We start from the raw sequence: 24,645 nt of genomic DNA, 5'->3' as shown, positions 1-24,645 counted from the left end.
TTTATAAAATTTTCAACAGCGTATGAACGACTTCTTATAAAATCTTAAATGGTTTTTTTCACAAATTAAACGAATTCTTACTAGCTCTTAAGTACACATACTTAAAACTATTGAATACCTTTTTAAAACTTCTTTAACGTGTTGTTTAGTCTTTAGTTTCATTAATTGTTATAGATTCATCATTAGTATGAATAAGTTTAGCCTTGCCTTTTTCTCCCGGCACCCTACCACAAAAGCTAAAGAGCTCTATTAGGAGTTCCTTAACTAACATGTTGGATAAAAAATCATTTATGACGTGAATCTTTTTAAGAGATTCGTAAAAATTCACGTCATAAATGCATTTTTAATTGTCGTTGCATTTTTAACAATGAATAGACCTTAACATGTGTATTCTTATTTATTGTTTGCCCTACTTCCACTGGATCTAGAAACGATGCAGCAAAATGAGCTAAACGCTTTTTAAAAGCAGAAAAAAATCACTTGCTGTCATAAAAGCATTTAAAAAATAAATCTATAAAGCACTGTTAATCGCCTATAAAAAGAAAATTCTCTTTTAAATTTCTTACTTTCAAGCCCACAATACAGAAGTCTCGGATTTTTTGGTGTGGGAGGAAGCGAAGGGGGTAGGGATTTGATGTTGATACTAAATTTAAAATAAAAATTCAAGGTTTCTTGACCGGTCGTTCTTTACTAATAATAATCATAATTTAGAATTACATTATATCGTATTTATCATAATTTAGAGCTAAACACACTCCTTTTGCAAATACTGATATTTTCAATGATAATATACAAATAGGTATCATAAAAACTGATACATCAGATCATTTTCCTCTATGCCTGAAACTTAATAAAACAAACCCAGAAAGAAACATTAAAAACAAAAAATTAATCATAAAACGCATTTATAATGAGACTAATATTAAATTATTTAAAGACCAACTATCATTACTGCATCGGAAAAACATAAATTTTGATGATAACGCAAACAATATTTATGAAACCTTTTTCAAAACATTTTTTTCTGTTTATGAAGTTTATTTCACAGTGATTGAAAAAACAATAACTAAGAATATCAATACACCCTGGATTACTAAAGGTTTTAAAAAATCATCCAGAATAAAACAAAAGTTATATATAAGTTTTCTAAAAACAAAAACAGCTTCAAGCGAAAAAATTTTTATAAACTATAAAAACTTATTTGAAAAAATTCGCAATAACCTGAGGAAAAATTATTACTCCCAATTATTCAATACATTTAAAAACGACACAAAGGGCTCATGGCAAATAATAAAAGAAATTATTAGTAAAAAAAATCATACTCGGTTTCCTGCCACAAATGGAGTCGATAACAAAAGTTTGTATGAACCAAAAACTATAGCTCAAGAATTTAACAAATATTTCGCTCATATAGGACCAACACTGTCTGAAAAATCCCCTAGACCAAATCTTTGTTTACTGATTATCTAGAACCCCTGGATAATTGCATTTGTTTAGATGAGTTATCTTCCGAATTTATGTTTGATGAGTTTGAAAGAGCCTTCAAATCTGTTAAAAAAAAATAAAGCGATTGGAGCAGATCAAATTAATGGAAACGTGATTATACATTGCTTTGAACAACTCAGAGTTGTTCTTTTTAAAATCTTTAGGGCTTCTATCCATCAAGGAGTATTCCCAGAAAATAAAAATTTTGCATTGCACAGTTCACAGAATGGACATATCTCACCAATCAAGTATATTAGATTGAATTGATACCAGTATTAGTAATAGAATCTAGTACCTTAGGGCATGATTGAATCACTCTAGTACCGAAGGGCATGATTGAATCACTCTAGTACCGAAGGGCATGATTGAATCACTCTAGTACCGAAGGGCATGATTGAATCACTTAAAATTATTGAAGAAAAAGTTAAAATAGACACTGACTTTCTAACTAAACAAAGATATAAAGAAAAGCGAATATTTATTTACTATTATGGGAAAGGAACGCTATCAGTTCAGCTATAATTTACGCTACTAGTTCAGCTATAATTTGAGTTGAAAATAGAATAGATAGGAACGTAAAGGAAACAGTCCTAATAAAACTAGGGTTTCAAGAACAATTTTTTGTTTGGAAAGTTTTTAATGTAAGGAGCAAAAAAACTTTTCAAATTTTCAATGTGAAATTTAAAATGTGAAAGACATAATTCATTATTTATTTATGTTTAATGTTTTTTTTACGTAAAAAACTTATTTACCACTAAATTATTTTCACTATAAATAGTTTTCATCGCCACAAGTTTCGATTAACTTAAATAAAAAATTTAGGCTATACTTTCAATGACGTTGAAAAAATGATATACTTCTTGAGAGTCGTAAACTGCGATTTCTGTTGCGCAAATATCGCATTTAACTGGATTATAAACTTCTTCGCGTTTATATTGTTCACTTAGCTTATCGGATATATTTAGTTTATTTGTTGAGCTTTGATTTTCGTTTTTGTCTTCGGTATAAATTATTTCAACGGAGTCACGAAACGATGCGATAGATTGTTCACAAGGTATTAGTTTTCCAGGACCGTATTTTTTTCTCCGTTTTTTAGAAATGTTTTTGTTTTCGTAACGAAGGTATTGGTTAAGATCGATGCGGCAGTTCATAACAAACATAGCACGAAATTGATGCTTGTAAACATCGTGTCTAAAATCATAAACAAGTTAACTATCTCTGCGGGAGGTTCTAAAATTTTACATATTATTACATATACATAACATATAATAATAATATACATTATATAATACAACGTTAAACATTATTATATAACATTAACTAATGTATGTTATATAATGCATTATATATTATTATACGTTATATATACAATAATATAATACTACAAATAGTCTGAATTGTAATAAAATAGGCATATGAAATATTAAATACTTAACAAACTAACGTATTTATAAAATTAAAAAAGGTAAAAAATTATATAATTTAGAGGCCAGAACATTTTATTCTACAAAATGCTAAACTAATTGTCAGTGAAATAAATAATTAAAAAAAATAAACTAATTAATTAAACTTAATGAATTTGTTGAGTGTAAAAATAATGACTGTGTTGAGTACTCTAAGTAGATGGAGCTGCATAAAAACAATGGAATAAATGTAGGGCTATAATTTATACAGCAATTTATACATATATCATATATATATATTATATATATATATACATATATATATATATATTATATATATATATATATATATATATATATATATATATATATATATATAAATATATAAATATATAAATATATATATATAAATATATAAATATATATATATATATATATATATATATATATATATATATATATATATATATATATATATATATATATATATATATATATATATAATTATTTTACAAACATCAATTAATACGAGTTTCTCTCGATACTAAATTTATTTTTATTTTTTATTTATTTTTGTTAAAGAAATTTTCGCTGGATTGTTGTGACCAGCGTCTTCAGCTTTAAAGATTTTGTTTTTTTGTATCTTATTTTTAAAACGGCAGTTTTATTTTTTGTCAATGGGATGGTTTCATAATTATAGCTTTCTATTCACTCACTGACGAGTCCGCATTTTTTTTTTGTGGAGGCCAAAACTTCACAGCGCTTTTTGAAGCAATTCTTTTGATCGTACAGCCCTGAAATTTTACAAATAATCTTTTGCCGACTAACAATAGCTATATTTATTACATTTGATTCAATAAGTATTTTAGATTTACGATGCCCCACCTCCCCGTTGGTTAGATCTGGAACTCCGAAAAAGATATCGGAAACCGAGAGGGCATCAAAAAGTGTTAAGTATCAATGTAAATTTAATTAAAAATTTTACAAATATTCCACTTGTTAATTTCAGACAAATAAAAAATGCGTCCAAAAAAGAACAAATACATCAACCGAGAAGAAGACCCAACCAACATTTAAATTATTAATAAAAAAAAATATGCTCCAAATATTTTTGTTAATTATTATATACAGAATTCAAAATAAATTTTTATTGAATATTAATCATAATCAAAAAGTGTAATAATTCAATTTTATCAAGACTAAAAAGTAGAAAAAAAATAAATAAAAAAAACTTGTACGTATGTAAACAATCAAACTCATCGAAGTAAAGGAATAGAAAGTTTGGCGCCTTTAGCTTTATGTACATTTAAAACGAATTTGATTTTGAAAGCATCTGACTTAAAAGGCGCCAAACTTTCTATTCCTTTACTTCGATGAGTTTGTTTGTTTACATACGTACATGAATTGCCTTCAATGTCTTCCAGTATTGGCTTTACAAAAGTGATTATTACTAAGTACATGATTTCCAAGAGTACCAGAAACAGAAAAAAGTTATTTTCTACTTTTTAGTCGATTGAATAGAAAGCTATTTTTAAAAAGTTTTTTTGATTTATTTTATTTTTCTGACGTAAGTGCGCCATAAATGGTGTCCAAAATTTTGTTGACACATATTGACCCTCATCTAAATTGATACCGTTTTGTTGAGAGGCACATTGGTGGTACTGTATTTCGAGTGCCTCACAAACTTTCCTATCAAACTTTTTAGCATCAACTTTCAGAGTTCTGCAACTGTCCCAGTTAATTTGTTGTAAACAATGTCTCATGTGTGTAGCTAATGCAGATCGTTGTTTTATTTCCTATTGTACTGTTTTTGTGTTGCTGCATGCGTGTTTTTATTTGTATTTTTGTTTCACCTATATACTTTTTGTTACAATGACATTTAATAAGGTAGACTCCTGGGTGGCTGCTCATTTGTAGTTTGGATTTATTTCTTGATGTTAATATTGCTTCTAGGTTAATATTATTTACAAATATAATAAAATCTGATAAAATGAAAAAAAAAAGTTTTTAATTTTTATAAAACTATTTATTTTTTTATCAAAATATTGAAAAAATCAAAATATTGAGCTTTATCAGTATTTTTAACTTAGAGAATATATTGAGCTATAAAAACTTGCCTATTGTATTACTACGCTAGATTAACATTTGCAAGGAAAAAAGTGGCCGCCTATTGTACCAATATTGGCAACATACACCTAATTTATCATACATTTAACACGTGCGTGTTGGCTGCGTTAAGTTGCGTGTTGGCTACGTTACATTGGGTCACTATTGGTCTAAATATATTAGCTCAAAAAGTTTTGAGTTATAAAAATCTAAACTACGCGAGTTGTTGTTGAAATCCATTTTTAGATATGTTTTAAGTTGTCAAATTTAACAAATACTAAAAATTGAGTTGTTGTTGAAAAAATGACAACCTGACTCGTGAACAAAATAAAAATGACAACCTAAAACTCGTGATCAACATAAAAATGACAACCTGACTCGTGAACAAAGGAAAGCACTTACACAATTAAAAAACGATAACAATATTGATATATACCCATTTGATAAAGGAATGGGCTTTGTAACGATCCCTCAAGATAAAGCAATAAAAAAGATTCAAGAACAAATTGGGCCAACTAAAATTATCAATGAGGATCCGACACAAAGTTACGCAATGAAAATCAAAGTCCAACTATCAAAATTAAATAAAAAAGGTAGGTTCACAAAAGATGAATATCAGCAAATTTATCCCAGTGACCCAATACCAACACGTATGTAAGGTGTAGTAAAGGCACATAAGCCTGAACAAGCTTACCCAATGCGAATTGTAGTATCCACAATAGACACACCAAACTACGGAATCTCAAATTACTTAGTAAAACTAATACAACCAATATTAAATGAAAACCCAACTCGGGTTTTCATTTAATATTAGATTAAAAAATTCACAACAATTCGTAGAAAAAGCAAAATCGTGGGACATATCCAGTGACGAAATTCAGGTATCATTGGACGTTATAAACTTATACCCATCAATTCCTCTTAAAGAAGCTGCTGAAGTACTCATAAGGTTATTGGAGGTGAGCGATAATTTTAAAAAAGCGACAAAATTAAATATAAAAGAAATAAAAATTTTGATCGAACTATGTTTATACCGACCATACTTACACGAACTTGAAAATTCAGGTCCAATAGGTCTTTCATTTATGGTAGTTTTAGCTGAATCTATTCTTTAACATCTTGAAAAAAGAGCACTTAATACAGCGCTGAAAAACAACCCACTTATAGATTTAAAGTCATTTTATAGATATGTAGATGACAGTCATGCTAGAGTCCCTAATATTGCCCATGCTAATCAATTTAAGACAATACTTAATCAACAGCACCCAAAAATACAATATACTATCGAATTTGAAAATGACAAAAAAACACTAAATTTTCTAGACATATGCATAATAAATAACAAAAGTGGTAAATATGAATTTAAAATACACAGAAAAAATGCAATTACTAACATTCAAGTTAAGGCAACATCAAACCATGACCCACAAATTTTAAATGGAATATTCAAGGGTTTCGTACATAGAGCATTTAATGTATGCAGTCAAAAACATATAGAAAATGAACTGAAATTCCTTATTCAAGTATTTGTCGAAAATGGCTACAAACAATCTAATCTCATAAAAATCATAAAAGAAATAAAACGAAATAACAAAAAATCACTAGAGACTACTAAAGACAATGAAAACATCACCAGTACGTATCCAACAATTTCATTACCTTGGGTACCAATATTGTCTCCCAAATTACGTAAGGTGTTTAGGAAGGCAGGATATAAAACGGTCTTTAAATCAAATCTGAACCTAGAAACAATATTAACATCAAGAAATAAATCCAAACTACAAATGAACAGCCAGCCAGGAGTCTACCTTATTAAATGTCATTGTAACAAAAAGTATATAGGTGAAACAAAAATGCAAATAAAAACACGCATGCAGCAACACAAAAACAGTACAATAGGAAATAAAACAGAACGATCTGCATTAGCTACACACATGAGACATTGTTTACAACAAATTAACTGGGACAGTTGCAGAACTCTGAAAGTTGATGCTAAAAAGTTTGATAGGAAAGTTCGTGAGGCACTCGAAATACAGTACCATCAATGTGCCCCTCAACAAAACGGTATCAATTTAGATGAGAGTCAATATGTGTCAACAAAATTTTGGACACCATTTATGACGCACTTACGTCAGAAAAAGATGAAACCATCCCATTGACAAAAAATAAAACTGCCGTTTTAAAAATAAGATACAAAAAAACAAAAAAAAATCTTTAAAGCTGAAGACACAACAATCCAGCGAAAATTTCTTTAACAAAAGTAAAAAAAAAATAAAAATAAATTTAGTATTGAGAGAAACTCGTATTAATTGATGTTTATAAAATAATAATTTACATACTCTCATACATGATGTCTACATTCAAGAATATATATATATATATATATCGTTTGATTTAGTGTTGTATTAAAATAATACAAAACTCTTGTTCGTTTAAAAGTGCTCAATATTTAGGAAATTTATTTTGGTTATATATAAAATTCAAAACAAAGCGAAGTGCAGGCACAAAAATAAGTTCCTTATCTCCTCTTTTGATACAGAAGATTGATCCTGGTTGGTTTACGCCATGTTTACGTCACGTTATACTAAATTTACATATGCTTTAAAATTTTGTTTCTATGGAGTCATTAGAACTCACGCCACCGTAATTTTAATTGTAATTTAACGTTTAATTTTTAATTTTGTAATATATGGCTGATGATTGCTGTTAGGCATGAAACTTAAAGTTCCATAATAAAAGTTTTTTCTTTATCGTTTTTAATTATAATTATATATATATATATATATATATATATATATATATATATATATATATATATATATATATATATATATATATATATATATATATATATATATATATATATATATATATATATATATATAGGAATATGTAAATAAATTGGTTCCAAAATAGAGTTTTCACGAGAGGCTTCACGTTTGGCTTCACAGTGGGCTTGAGATTTGGACTCAAACCCACAGCCACAGACCTAAGGTACTATTATTATATATTATTGGGGTATTTTGATACAAAGATATTAATTGGGGAACCAATTTCAATAATTAATGATTAAACTTGATTGAAAACTGTTTCAATAAATTTTTGTAAATTTCTATTCGTGCTTGCAAAAATTTATTTTTATGAAAATTCGTTATGAAAACATACATCTATAAAACTTAAAAATAGTTACCGTTGACAATCAACACAAACAGTTGTTAAACAAGCTGGACAACTGAGCATAGCATCACTTGTAGAAACTTTATTTGCATTTGAATTTGATTCATCTAAATAAATAAAATTATATATATATATATATATATATATAGTTCTATAGTTTGTTGGCTTTAGGAAGAGCGGAAGGAAAAAAGTGATTCTTACGCCAACACATACGCCACTTTTAATTACTTTTGACTTTCGTCCAACATTTCCGTGTTGGACGAAAGTAAAAACCATTAATTTAATTACAAATTAATCGTTTTTTAAAAAAACCACAAAAACGCAAATTTAATTGACCAGAATGTTTTTAAAAACATTCTGAATGTTTTTATAACATTTTGAATGTTTTTAACAATATAAACAATGTTTTTATTTTTATTTTTTTTAATAAAATGTTTTTATTTTTATTTTTTTTACTGTAAATCATGCGCGGAGTGTTGCTACATCGACTATCTTATAGCCTGACTCGCAAGGGAGTGCTGCTACATCGACTGACAAATAGCCTGACCCGCAAGGGAGTGCTGCTACATCGACTGAGGGTTTGGTTGGGGCAGGCAGTCTATCATTATTAAAAAAAAAAAATTCCGGTCTTGCATTTTAATTTTTACTTTTTGTCAACAAAATATCGAAAAAACTTTCGGACAACATCTAAGGGTTTTATATATATATATATATATATATATATATATATATATATATATATATATATATATATATATATATATATATATATATATATATATATACACATATATATATAAAACTTTAAATATTAACATTTTTGTTTTGAATTATTTTTGTTACTGTAATTGCTTGTCAAATAATTTTATTAGTTTAAAAAGTTTTTTATCTTTTTTTCTATTTACTTTATTACACTTTTTATTTGTTGAAAGTATAAATTATTTATTTAAAAATTTAAATATAAACTATTATACTAGTGCCTTAAATACATAGAATAAATTTTCGATAACTAAATTATTTGAACATTATTCACATAAGGCTTTTACTCTAATGTTAATTAAATATCCTACAAAAAACTTCAACTAGTTTTAAAATGAAGAAAACTAGAGTCATTACTTTTCTTCATTTTAATGAATCGAGGAACATGGTAGAACATTGAAATACTTCTAGAGAGACTCACCTGCTTCAGAAAAACTGTTTCTAAAGCAGGTAACCACATTATTAAACAGTTCAAAAATCAGAGAAAATTCATATACTTGACTAATGCTATCCATTTTAAGGTGTAACATAGGTTTGTCTAACCCTTACTAAAATACCATATGACCATTAACATTAAAGATTTCATTCTTTGCTATGTGCCATATGAATTGAAGTTTTTTTTGAAATTTCTTTCCTGGAAGAAATTACAAACCAAAAGACTAATTAAAAAAACCCTAACAAAAGCAGAATTCTTGAGTATTATTGGCATTTCTCAACCAATTGGTGAAGTTAATCAGAAAACTATAATGTAAATAAAATAAAAAATACCTTGTTTGCCATAAGTTCTTTTTCTTTTCATCCAGTTTTCGTTGTCTTTGTCAATATTTGGGTCATACAAGAGATTTTCATTTGAAACATTTGTATTTAGTGTGACTTCACTATCCTCTGCACAATTAAACATAAAATTTTTTTTAACAACGACAAAAAAATAACAAATAATATCAATTCTAATCGAGAAAAAATTTGGTAACAATTCTATATTTATGAAATTATCAAAATATATATAAACTGCGCATTTATATCCATAATGACTACCATAATGAAATAAAGATATTTACAACAACCATGTTGTGCCAACTAAAACATGATTGAATAATAACCATGATGGAATGCTATCATATGATTACACCACTTATAATGGATAGATAAACTTTAAAACACAATTCCAATTTTGCTAGATTGTGTTTTAAATATTTGTTATGATATATATAAATAAAAAGTGATAAAAATAAGAAATAAAGTATTAGCAGTACATATAAATAAAAAATATAAAGCTATTACAACACATACAGCGATAACAAAAACCATTTAAAAGCCAATCAACTTTGAATGACTGAAATGAAAATAAGAAAAATAAACAATCAAGTAATTGTTTAGACAATCAAAGTTTAGTATGCATAAAACTTTATGCAGTATACTTTTTGGGTTCGTGAATATGTTGTGGCTTGGTATCTGTGGTATCTTGTGCATTGTGACTTTGTATCATAAAGTTATATGATGTATTTCATATGACTTTGTATCACAAAGTTATGATGTACATCATATGACTTTGTATTACAAAGTAATATGATGTATATCATATGACTTTTTATCATAAAGTTATATGTTTTACATCATATGACTTTTTATTATAAAGTTATGTGATGTACATTATATGACTTTGTATTTTACATAAATGATATGACTTTTTATAAAAACTAATATAATAATCAAGAAAAGCTCATTTTAACCAAGAAAGGTTATAATGATCTTTTCTTGAATATATTATCTTCACTTTCTAACAAGGCTGCAAACAACCACTATTAGAGGTGGAAGTAACAGACAACTTAAAAGATTGATATGAATCAGGAAAACAAGATGATGGAAGAAAATTCCAAGGAACAGTCACAGTAAAAGAATGAGACTTGATTGAATGACGGGTAACACAAGAATGAATTTTTCTAGATAGTACTAGAGACGCTAGCTCTTTAGAGCAGTGCCCATTATAGTATTTATAGAAAAGAGATTTACCGTTCATAAATATAGGAAGATCTAGATTAAATTAAATTGAATTTTATCTCAGTTAAAGTTCAAAGCCACTGAGGGGGATAGCAGTTTTAGAAAAAAGGTAGAAGAAGAAAAACTTGAATAGAGAGCGTTACAGATGAAACAAAAAAGTGTCAGTTAAGAAAAGAAGATATTTAAGATCATTAAAACTTTGATTGATCCCAAAATTAAACAAATACCTGACTTTATCTAGTATTTAATTTTTAATAAAAAACTCTAGTATATTGTAACTTTTAGAAATTTATTATACACAGATATAAAAGTAATTAACTCAAAATTTAACAAAACATCTGAAATTTAAACTGAAAACCACAACTTTGCCTGCCATTTTACCTTAACAGTCAATTATGACAACAAAAACTTTATTTTGAAATTATTTGAGTAATAAATTTATTAGCTTTTAAAATCATGGGTCTTAAAGATTTTACTAAATTTATCTTTAAAGATGGAGTAATAAATGTCAAATCAATTAGGATATTAAAACTATATTTTCATTATTTTACATTTAAAAATCATGCATAATTTTTACCATTTGTACACCGTAATACATCTTTTCCATCTTTCACAATGAAAAGCAGATCTCCTTCATCATCAGAACTAACAGCAAACAAAAAAATTTTTATACATGCGTAAGTACATACACACAAACACTTATATATGTATGTATATAAATATATGTATGTATGTATGTATGTATGTATGTATGTATGCATATATATATATATATATATACACGCAAATATATACACACACACATATATATATATGTATATATATATATATATATATATATATATATATATATATATATATATATATATATATATATATGTCAAAAATTATATATATATATATATATATATGTCTATATATATATATATATATATGTCTATATATATATATATATATATATATATATATATATATATATATATATATATATATATATATATATATATATATATGTCTATATATATATATATATATATGTCTATATATATACATGTATATAAAAATACACACATATATATATATATGTCTGTGTATATACATATGTGTACATATTAAGCTAGGGATTCTCGTAACGTTTTGGGAAAAATCAATCCAGAAAACTGTTACGTTGTGATATGAGAGGTTTTGATCAGTTATGAGAGCGACTTTGAAAAATCACCTAAATTCTCGTAATATTTTGGTTACGTTATAGGAAATTCCCGGTAGTTATGAGAATCATTACGAGAATGGTTTCGAGTATTCTGAAACTCTTTTTTCCAAAATTTTCATTGTCTCATTTCGAGAATTATTTTTGTTTCGGGATATTTTGAGTTATTTCGAGTTCCCGAAATGATTTGCAAAAAAATTGATTAACCGGTTAATCCGTTGAAGTTCGCATTTTCAGGACAATTGACGCGCGCAATAGCTGAATTTTTTTAAAAAAAAAAAAAACACAATTAAAGGTTGAAAATATCAATTTAAAGTCTTTTATTATATTATTTATCAAGAAAAAAGAATAAAGTTCAACTAATTTTTGTGGATTTTTCATCTTTTATGGTAAGAAAACACTTTTTAATTGTTTCTTTGATATTGTTAATTATTTCTTTGTTAACTCATGATCTTTGGATAACAGACTCATGCCTCAGACCACTCGACCATTGAAACAATGCTAAAAAAATTTCAAAAATACATTAATTAAATTTAACAAAAATATTTATAATATTAAGAACCAAAATACTGATTTGATGGCATCGAAACATAGTCTTTGGCTCTCTTCAATTTAAATTTAATTTTTTGTGTGTGTTTGGTAACCAGTTTTATCATCTGCTTCGCGTGATTCGAACTCACAACATTCCAATAACTGGCGAGCATCTTAGACCCCTCGACCATCAAACCAGCTTAAAAAAACTTATTTAAATTATAAATTATAATGTCTCATTAATGTCTAATTAAAATTAGGGATTTTTTATTTAAATGTTTCAATGGTCAAGTGATCTGAGGCATGTGTCCGTTATCCAAAGATCGTGAGTTCGAATCCTGCCAAATCAACAACAATCTATGACATTTCGCGATTTGACTATTTCTTTAACTTCATCACTTCTTCAAACTACGTCACATTGCAAAAGCAAACATTTTTTATTAATATTTTTTTCATTTTCTCGTTATGTATCGAAATGTATCAAAATGTTTCGGGAAAAAATGGTTTATTTTTCCCGAAAATCAATCGGTACTCTCGTAACTTCCAAGACCCGATCGAAATAAATTTCTCGAAAGTTTAATAACCTTACTCTCAAAACATTTCGAGAAGAGTTCCATTACGAGTCTCATTTTGTAACGTATCGAAACAAAAATAGTTTCGAGAATTCCATGCTTAGTGTGTGTATATATATATATATATATATATATATATATATATATATATATATATATATATATATATATATATATATATATATATATATATATACATACACACAGACATATATATGTGTATTTATATATACATATATATATATACACATATATATATATGCACACACATATATATAAATAAATATACACACACAAATATATATACATATATATATATATATATATATATATATATATATATATATATATATATATATATATATATATATATATATATATATATATATATATATATATATATAGCCCTTGGAATTAGGAAAAATGATGTTGGCAATATTTTGCCAACTTTAAACTATTAGAGATTAGCATCAGGTCGGCAAAAAAAATTTCGCACCTAAAGTTTTACCATAAAACATAAAAACAAGGTTGGCAATATTTTGCTGACCTCAAATAACTTTAGGTTGGCATTGCCAAATACCAATCCTAATTCTGAGGGCTGTATATATACATATCACTATATATTATTGCTGAACTTAATATTAGTAGTATTAATGCTCATTTTTGCGTGTTTGCAAGAAACCCGTGACAGCCATTGAAGCCAGATAATAACGAGAAAGAGTCTCTCAACACTTTTTTATAAAAAAATTTGAACGAAAGTCTATGCAAATATCTAACTCATGTAAATCTCATGATTTTCTTAAAGGTTTACAGTTTTACTTTTAAAGTTTTCTACAAATAAGTTCATTGAAAGAAAAGGGGTATGAAATATGTACATATATTGAGAATACAATAAACTATAAAATCAACGATAAAATTGTTTTGTATTACATTTTAAATAGCAAAAAATTTTAAAAAAAAGCAAGCTGATGACTTAACTAGCCACATGGCGACCTTTTCTTTTTCAAAACCAATAAGGGGTTTTTAAAAAGTGTGTTTTTATTAAGAATATAATTAAAAATTTTGATTTTATATTCAAAACAAATCATTTCATTAAATTTATTTCATTTAAAAATAAAAAAATGTTAAAATTAACAAATGTAAGGATAATAATAAAATTTAGAGTATTAAAACTATTTTACCACTTTCATTTGTAAATAGTATGTATATTTTGTAATTTTTTAATCTATTTTTAAAGTTACTAAAGTTTAATTTTTTAATGTTTTAGTTAATAAAACATTTTCTGCTTTGTAGGTGATGTATTGAAATTGTATCTTGACAGGCTGTTAATTTTATAGAAGCTAAGGATGACCTCATTTTAAATATAAGTAAGTTGTATATTGTTTTTGTTAGATATTCAGTCATGTTTTATTTGAATCTAATCATTTAGTACAGTGTTATTGTCTGGTGGTGATATTTAGGTTAGATTTTATAAATTTAAATTTACTTTTAAAGAATCTTTTAAATTTACTTCTTAAAAAATTTGTTTGCTTTTTTTTAGTTTCTAATTCAACAAATTTTTTTGTACAAAATGTTTAAAATTGAATAACAATATTTTAATTGTTATTTTAATTTTAGTGCCATAGATTATCACATATTGTAAGTTTTAAATTCTAACTTATCTTTATCTTCAGTTTTAAAGTTTGTATTTATCCTAATATAATGAAGTTATACATTTACTTATGGGCTGTTTAAATAAAATGTGTTTGATTTTCTAAGTTGTAAATTTTTCTGTCAGTGGAGGGACACAATCGTCTATTTTTTAAAAAGGTCCTCTATATCTAGAATAGGCAATAAGATTTTGCTTTAATTCATTAAAGTTAGTGCGGTATAGTGGTGAAGTGCATAGTGCAGTAGTGGTAAAGCGCTCGCTTCATAAGCGAGAGGTTCCGAGTTCGATCCCCACCACGTCCCTGGTAGTACCGCGCTCAACTTGTTTCTCTGCGCAGCGGCCTTGTTCGTGTTTCGGAGTTATAGAGTTGAGAGAGGATTACAACCACTATTAAGCAGTCTCCTCATCTGTAGTGGCCTTCTCGGAGGTGAATAACAATAAAAAAAAAAATACTGTAAAAAAACTGTAAGTGAAGTGAAAGGAGTGGGCAGTGAAAAATACTTAACTACATCTACAAATAGAAATAATTTTGTTAAAAAACACTAATTTTTTTTTCTTTTAATATTAATATAAATTAATACTAAGTTATGTTTCTGAAAAAATTTTGTTGAAAAGTTATACATTTTGTTTTTACACTAAACACAATCAAAATTTAAGTCAGCAGAACATGCAAAATATTAAAATGATTTGAGAGCTGCTGTGACAGTTTATGTTCTCCGTGTCAAAATAATATTCTCATTTAAGATTTTGTGAATACTTTGCAGTTAATAATTTTCATACTAATCAATTATTCATAGGTATTTAATAAGTTCTTACAAAATCAATTTTTCACATCAATTTATTTTTTATTTTATATTTTGTTTGTTTTTATAACTTTACCTTTATTATCTTATGATGGTAGTCTTATTTTTTATTTTTAATTGCAAATATTATGTATTACATATATTTTAAATTTAGTAGTTATTTTATTTCTTTAGTTGTACTTTGGTACTCTACTAATTATCCTAAGTTTACTTTGTCTACTATTAAAATATGGTTTTAACTTGGTAAACTTGAATTATTTAAACTTTACTATGTCGATCATTAGCTAATAATTCAAAAAGAAATTAGTTTGTCACAATCAAGGAAAGAATAATTTTATTTTCTGGTCAAATTAAAAAATTTATTTACACCAAAAGCTTTTAGTTTTTTTGTTATTTTGTGTAATAGCTATTGTCTTTGCAATAAATTTCTTTTCTTACAGATTTTGACTATTTTTAAGAATGCTCTAGAAAAAACATAAGCAACAGGTAATTGATTTGTAGTGTTAAAACGTTTTGTATGTATACTTTTTTTATCATGTCATAATTTTTATTTTTCATTTTAGATATATCTTACAATGCTTTTTCGGCATATTCCAGAACAAATAAAGGGCCCACATCTCATTAGACACATAAGGCGTGAGCTTAAACTTAGGGCAAAAGCTCCTCCCCAATTTTTAATATAGAGTATGGATCCTGTAGAAAAATTATAAGAAGGAAGAGTGGTGGAGAGAGTGGTGGGAAAAAAATATGCTGCATCTATAATTTTTATTTTTGTCGTTGGTTTATTTACCACTTGATAATGCAAATTTAGTTAAACGCTTTTTTGTAAATATATACTTTTCTTTATATATTTTGTTTTGTTAATATGTATAAATAAATTGATCTCCAGTTAATACATGCTGTGTATTTCTTCTTTTTTTTTATTCGAACAATATTTTTAGATGTATCAAATAAGATGTTTGTTCAATATAAGCATACAATTGAAAACTTTTGAAAATTGTTATGTTTTGTTAATTTTTTAATAAATGTGTGTAAATAAAAATATCTTTTATTTTAGAAAGATATTTTTTTTTTTTGAAACCACATTTCATAATGATTCATATTTTATCTATGTGAACTAAAGTCTATGCAAGTATGTAAACTTCAAGGTATGTAAATTATTAAAAATTATATTAAACTTTACAGATTTACTTTTACTTGCGGCAATATTTCCTTAATTTTGATTTACAACATTTACAAGCTATTTTATAATTAATTAATAAGTTTTTTGTTTATTAAACAGTGTTAAAAGATGATATTATAGCATGCCAAAGTAGTTGAAGTGCTTCGCGTGGGTTCAAATCCTTTGTTTACACACTTAATTTTGTTATTAAATTTTTAATCTTTTCCAATTTTCTAGAATAGAAAGTTAAAACATTTTTAAAGGCCTACAGATATTATATGCTTAACATATATAAAGATATTATATACTATAACAAACGAAAGGAAGAGAGTTTTTTAAAAAACTTTTTAAAATTTCCAAAAACATTAAAAAGCTTTTAAAAATTTCTAAAAAGATGAAAACACTGTTAAAAATTAGTTGCGCATGTTGCATCATGATAGAGATACTTAAGTTATTAATGTGCTTAGTAATTAGTTAAGTCTGCACATTAAAGAGACACCTTTCTTTCTATTGAAATAAAACGAAATTATTAAAATGGTTGGTGTGGAACAGACTTACCATGATCAGTATTATACGGGTCATGGTAAGTCCGTTATTTCACATATTTAAGTATCTCATGTTTTTTGAAACTTTTTATACCAATAGTAATTAATGAACACATTTTAAGCAGGTATTCTAAGTATTATTTAGATTGGTACTAATCAGGGTTGGCAAAAACCAAACCCAACTGGGTTTTTGGGTGGGTTTTTAGGTTTTTGCTAAAGTTTGGTATAAATCTTTAGTAACAAAGTTTGATTTTTCATTTTTTACAGGTATATTTTCTTATATAAAAGTTTAATAATCAGAATGCATTTTTTTCTAATATAAATCTATTTTTAAATAAATCTTTTTAGTTAAATTTAAAATATAAGTAAATTATACACCTTCAACATGCCAAAGTATCATTCAGGGGGAAGAAATAAGGCTAGTGAGTGGAATGAAGTGACCATATAAAGGGATCAACCGAATAGAGTAATATATAATTATTGCAAAGTGAGCATAATTAAAAAAATAGAGAGTTTAGATCCATTTGGATAAATGCAGATGGAAGAATAAAGAAGGTGCTGATAATTCCGCTGAAGTATTAAGTGATATATCAGTTTTAGAGTCAAGGCCATCTACATTTGCAGTATCAAATAAGTCTAGCCTGACCGATGATAATGAGCAAGATTGTTTAAGCTTTATTAGTGATTGTTCTTATTTGTCAATTGTTCACTCAACTGCAATGACAAACATCCATTTCTAAATTTGTTACTGGATTTACAAGTTGCAAGGTTTTTCTTTTCAGCAAATAAACCATTCAATGTAGTAGAAAATCTTTAATTTACCAAGCTGCTTAAGAAACTTAGACCTGGATATGAGCCACCAAATAGAAAACAGATATCTTCAGAACTCTTAGCAAAGATAGTAAAGAGTAAAGATAAATGAAGAAGTAATCAATTTAATGAAAAATGATCTTGCTGATGATTGCGTTGTTACCCTAATTCAGAATGGTTAAAGTATATTCAGTAATGATCCTATAATTGCTCATAGCATCCATAAAGGAAATAAAGCTTATCTCATTTCTGCAATAGACACTGGAAGCCAATCAAAAACAGCAAAATATTGCGCTCAAGCTGCTATGGATGCAATCAAAATTGCTAAAGAAACATTCAATAAAGATGTAAGTGTTAGATATTTTATTTAATGTATATATATACATATATACATACTAATATACAAAACTTTTGCAGGCTAAGCCCCTAAGTTGATAACATGGTTGCTCTGCTCATTTTTTAAACTTGGTTGAAAAGAATGTCTCTCTGAAGCATATTATAGCAATTCATAAATATTTTTGTAATCATCACCAACCACACATATGTATTAAATTCTAGATTGTTATTTACTTATTGATCATATTCTGTAATACAAAACTATGAAATAAAACAGCTGTGTTAATGATATAAGCCTATTGATAATTATGGCAAAAGAGATCCTAACTTTATTTTAACTAAATTAATTTTTAATATTTCTTTGTTAAATTTTCTTAAACAACTGTATTATAAAGATAGTTATTGAAAAAAGGTGGACTGATGCCACAGCTATCCAATGATACTCGCTGGAACTCCTAACTAGATTGTTTACAGACATACATTTCTAATCATTCTTTGTACGTTGACATTAGAGGTGACCATATGGAATCCATTGATCCTTCGATAGGAAGCCTAATTGACAATCTGGCAATACAGAGAGAACCAATAAATTTATATGCACAACTGAAAATTGTTGGTGTTGCATTAGATAAGGTTAATAAAATTAGCAACTTGATGTATTAAATTTTATTATAATAAGTATATTAAAACTATTTTAATTAGGCGCTATGCAATCATTAACTTTATTTACATTATTATTAACAAAACTATTGTGTTAACTGTAGTTGCAGGTAGACAATACAACTTTGTCTGAGGCAGTTGAGATTTGGCATAGCCTCATACATAATAAAAAATTGGCTTTGTATAAAGATGATATTTTAAAGAGGTTTAAGAAAGCAATTGTTCCGTGTCATTTTCTGGCCAACTTAACAGATCCAAAATATGAAGGTGACTTAACAATTGTAAAAAAAATTAAAATATTGCATCTGATCAATTTTAAATAAAATCAGATGTAAAGTTTTTATTTAAGTTTACTACTCTTATAACTTTACTTAGGAAGAACATTGGATAGAAGTCGAGAAGAAGAAGCAGAGGAACGATTGAATTAAGTCTATCCTGAACTTATGCCAGGCTACTATGCATTTAAACTAAAAGATGCTAATTGTTTCCCAACATTTATTCAACGATAGTGTAAAAAGCGCAACATCAGCAACAAATTGGTGGAGAATTAACATATTCCATATTGCCTTCAAATTTTTACAGCATTTGCATACTTGTCCAGCTAGTACTGGATCCATCGAAAGATTTTTCTCATCTTTTGGCATTATTTGGAGCAAAATTAGGAATCGTTTAGGAAGAGAAAAAGCTGAAATGGTTGTACAAATTTACAGACATTTAAGATCAAGATGTACAATTGCTGATGACTAAGTTGTTAGATAACTTTGTTTTAAATGTTTAAGTTTGAATATCATTGCTCCAAGTAAAATAAAATTCTCATTTATGACTTAGTAAACTTCATATTTTGTTGTTGAACAATTAACGAGGAGCATCAAATCTTGTGTGTTAATGGAAATTGATTTATGAATAAAAAATAAAAAATAATAAATTAAAATAATAACAAAATAAAAAATTTAAGACCAAAAACACAGTAAGTTGGGTTTTTGGTGGGTTTTTGGTCTTGGGTTTTCTACCAAAACATTTAAAGTTTTTTTAAATTAATTTTAAAAGATATTTTTTTTCATAGCTTTAAAAAGTAAACAACAAGTATAGTTTTTCTATATAAATATATTTATTTTTTTACCGCTTACTAAAAATATTGAAGTAAGGAACAAGTATAAAAAAGGTTGGCATGGAATAAATGTACCAACCCCATATTTTATGTGTCATGACAGCTATTTGTCAGTCGATGTAGCAGCACTCCCTTGCGAGTCAGGCTATAAGATAGTCGATGTAGCAACACTCCGCGCATGATTTACAGTAAAAAAAAAAAATAATAAAAACATTTTATTAAAAAAATTAAAAATAAAAACATTTTATTAAAAAAAATAAAAATAAAAACATTGTTTATATTGTTAAAAACATTCAGAATGTTTTTAAAACATTCTGGTCAATTAAATTTGCGTTTTTGTGGGTTTTTTTTTAAACGATTTATTTGTAATTAAATTAATGGTTTTTACTTTCGTCCAACACGCAAATGTTGGACAAAAGTCAAAAGTAATTAAAAGTGACGTATGTGTTGTCATAAGAAACACTTTTTTCCTTCCGCTCTTCCCAAAGACAACAATCTCTCTCTCTCTCTCTCTCTCTCTCTCTCTCTCTCTCTCTCTCTCTCTCTCTCTCTCTCTCTCTCTCTCTCTATATATATATATATATATATATATATATATATATATATATATATATATATATATATATATATATATAAAGTATATTTTATTGTAATTATTATAGGACCTCATTTATTTTTATTGTTTTTTAGAAGAAACTTATTTTCGTGCATTTAGAAATCAATTCCAATTTTTTGTGTAATAAACATTCTTGGTTTGCATGTGTAACTATTTCAAATTTTTCTTTTAGGCATAACATGCATTTTTTTGGAAATATTGCTATATGCAGGTACTGCTTTAAGGATGGACCAATTTAGTATAAAATCATTGGCTAAGATAATATAAATCAAGTTGATTTAAATTAATCACATTCGGAATAAAAAAAATCGAATCTTTTATCTTCAATGTTTTTATAATATTTTAGAAATCCCTTTAAATAATGTAACAATTTCTAACAATGGTATTATAATTCTACACATTTAATTTAAAATATGTTATTTTAACTGATTTAAAAATAGTAAATTTTCAAATAAATACACACAATAAATAGTTAGGCATTTAAAAAAAGATAATCTAATTTTTTTTAAAACCATTTCATGCTTTGCATAAACATTTTTTAAACATTTATTTATTGGTAGAAAGTAAAACATAATAAAGGAAACCTAATTAATTTTTTTTGAATGTAAAAGAGAATCTAAAATTTCATTGTTTATAAAATCAAAATGATTTTTTTTTTAATATTATAAAAATAAACAAATACTTATTTAATACAAAATAAAAAAAATTATACACAAATTTCATTAATACTTAAAACAAAAATGATTGTCAAAAATAGTAAATGACCGGGGCTTTGGCTGGGGCTAGGTTTGATAACACATAGCTATGACAAGGGCCAGGTTTATGATCAGGGCTGCATTAATATTGATAAATCCTATAAAAATGTTTTAATTAAAATTTATGATATGAATTTTATTTAAAAACAATATTTTATAGGATCTATCAATTTTAATGCAGCCCCGGCCGGGTTTATGACCGGGGTTGCATTTATATTGATAGATCCTATAAAAGTATTGTTTTTAATTATAACTCATATCATAAATTTCAATTAAAAATAACATTTTTATAGGATCTATCAATATTAATGCTATTAACCTCTTAACATTTTTTTAGGATCTATCAATATTAATGCTCTATTAATGATAATAAACCTGGCCCTGGTCATGGCTATGTGTCATCAAACCTAGCCCCGGCCAAAGCCCCAGTCGTTTACTAGTCAAAAATTTATTTAAAACTTTATTTAAAAGTTTTGCTAATATAAAAACATAAGAAAAGATAAAAGTTTTAAAGTTATTTATTTCAAAAAATCTTTTAAATTTAGCGCATTTTTGAAATAAGCTGTTAGTATAAATAAATATGTTTGAAGCTGTCTTCAAAACAAAATATTATTTGCATGGTCATATCATCTCTAGCTTTCCTGACTAAGACTGCTTTTCACTATACCCATAGTATTTGTACCAAACATATGTTTTCCACTCTTCATTATACACTTTTACTATATCTTTAAAACTAGAATTCCTTAAACAGGTATTGTGAGTAGATTGATTGTTATTATTGATTTCATTATTTATTTTATAAACTTTTATAAACTTATAACCTTTTATAAACTTAAAAACATTTATAAACTTATAATCATTTTATAAACTATAAGAATTTTATAAAATTATTTTATACTGTTTTGATTGCAGGTAACTCTTGATATCTCAAAACTCTCAAAGGACTATAAAAAAAGTTTATGATAAAAAGAGTTCAAAATATCAAGAAAGGGGTTGAAAATAAGTAAAATCTTCGAATTTTTACTCAAAACATCTTATTTTCTGACAAAAAGTACTAACAACAAAAGAAACAATTTTAAGAAAAACATGAAATACATCTTATATGTATATATCGCATTGCTTCAAACTATTTATTCTTTCCATCTTCATTAGAGATTCAAGTTTCCATCTTCATTAGATCTTTAAGTTTCATTTCAAAAGCATCTTCTAATCAAACTCAGATAGGCATGGCAGGGCTTCAAAGTCTATAACTATGTAAATGCTACCTTCAAATTCATAATTTTCATCAAAATGAGGTTTTTTAATAATATATATTTAAAAGTAGCTGATGTACACATGGTTATTATATTGCAATCTAAACCAGCGTAAGATTCTGCTAAGAGCTCTTCTTGGACTCCACTAGAATTTAATTCTTGTAAACAGTCAAGCTGTTCTGCTATCCTGGGGTCATAGTAGCATCACAAAACATGCTAACATCTTGGATAGGGAAAAACATTAAACAAAACTTGTCATTAATACCTTTTGTTTAGTTTTTTCAATATTCTAAGCGTTAATAAAGAAAACACAAAACATAACGCATTAATAACGCATTTTGTCAAATGTTTCACCCCATCCAAAATGGAAACCTATTTTGTGATGTTACTGTAACCCCAAGAAAAGAATTAAACAGATCATTATCATCAGCTTCTGCCATCTAATTATTTCAAAAAGTCTGATATCAACTAAACAGGTTTGTTTAGTTGATATCAGACTTTTTGAAATAATTGAAGACAGTGACTTTTTTGAAACAGCATTACAAGAAAAAATAAGATCTTTCATTGCTTAAATGATAGAATCTTTCAGGAGGGATTTATTAACATCAACAGACTTGATAAACAGACACACAATTTTGTAAAGATATTGACTTATAAGGCTTTGTATTATGCTTTGATCCATATACTGAATAAAAAATGTGATGTTAGGGTAAAAAAATAATATATTGATGTTGCTTAGCCCTTTATTGTGATGGGCAGGACAATACCAGGAGTGTTACTTTCCTGTCCTGAGCATGAAAGAAAGAGTAAAAAGGTCTATGGTCATCTAACTTTAAATCTAATGTGTGCAAAAGAATTGCTTGATATGGATAAAACATTGTGGTGTTATATATTTGCCAATAACAAACATGGTTTTTACTGCTACATCTTTAATACGTAGATAATGGCTGCTCAAACCTGGTTATTCTTGGGCAAACTGTAATTTATTTTTTTTAATATTGTTTTAGAATTATTTATTTATTTGTTTATTTATTTATTATTATTATTTTTATTATTATTTCAGAATTGAAATTATTGAAAAAACAGAAACAAGAGGATTTTTATAAGGTAAAATTTTTTGAATTAAGCTCAGCTTAATTCAAAAAATTTATGCAGTTAACTATACAGCTTATGGAGTTAACTTTCCAGCTAATATAATAATAATAAAAGACATAAAAATACTTTTATAATATACCTTGTTAGACAATCTCCTATATCGCTATCCTGATCATTGAAATCTAAATAGTCGTCATTCATATTTAACAAAAATCGTTACTTTTTTTCTGCAGCTATAACTTCAACATTTTTGCATTTTATCATAAGTAAACTGGACAGTCAATTAGGCTATTTAAAAAGAAAATTTTCCGTCAATAACGATAAAACACGTTTTATTTTAAACGCGCTTTACGTTTTTTAATGTTATAAACTGTATAAAACACCAATAAAACGACATAGTTTAGTTTTATTTGTGTTATCGATCATTAATCTCTTTTAACTAAATAAAATGTTTATTAAGCGTATTTTTGAATATGTTTACCGAAGTTGCATCGATTACTGTTTACAACAGGCTACACATGCAGGGCCGGATCCAGAAGCAATTCTATACCGTTTTAGCGGTATGGGCGCCCAAACCAATCCGCCTAAACTAAAAATTTCAAAAAATCATAAG

General features: G+C 26.5%; 1 protein-coding gene across 1 annotated transcript; it reads right to left on the bottom strand.

Annotated features, from left to right (window-relative positions):
- Nucleotides 1–2,174: 2,174 nt before the first annotated feature.
- On the bottom strand, nucleotides 2,175–24,329 carry LOC100200780 (E2F-associated phosphoprotein). The gene is made up of 5 exons (XM_065792396.1): nucleotides 24,172–24,329; nucleotides 11,506–11,573; nucleotides 9,699–9,815; nucleotides 8,185–8,278; nucleotides 2,175–2,676 (listed from the first exon to the last, which is right to left on the bottom strand). The coding sequence occupies exons 1-5, from the start codon at nucleotides 24,231–24,233 to the stop codon at nucleotides 2,304–2,306; spliced, it is 714 nt and encodes a 237-aa protein (XP_065648468.1). The 5' UTR covers nucleotides 24,234–24,329; the 3' UTR covers nucleotides 2,175–2,303.
- Between the last annotated feature and the right edge of the window lie 316 nt (nucleotides 24,330–24,645).

This window comes from Hydra vulgaris, chromosome 03 (genome assembly GCF_038396675.1).
Source record: "Hydra vulgaris chromosome 03, alternate assembly HydraT2T_AEP".
Classification (NCBI taxonomy): domain Eukaryota; kingdom Metazoa; phylum Cnidaria; class Hydrozoa; order Anthoathecata; family Hydridae; genus Hydra; species Hydra vulgaris.
The sequence above is the reverse complement of the archived record's forward strand: the minus strand, read 5'-3'. Positions and strand labels throughout refer to the sequence as shown.

What these genes read in the sequence shown, in the direction of transcription:
- LOC100200780 (XM_065792396.1), bottom strand. Translation starts at nt 24,233, where the DNA reads ATGAATGACGACTATTTAGATTTCAATGATCAGGATAGCGATATAGGA. An exon ending in TGTATTACGGTGTACAAATG is followed by an intron (nt 9,816 to 11,505) that starts GTAAAAATTATG and finishes TTAATTGTGCAG; the next exon opens with AGGATAGTGAAGTCACACTA. An exon ending in GTTTGTGTTGATTGTCAACG is followed by an intron (nt 2,677 to 8,184) that starts GTAACTATTTTT and finishes TTATGATTTTAG; the next exon opens with ACACGATGTTTACAAGCATC.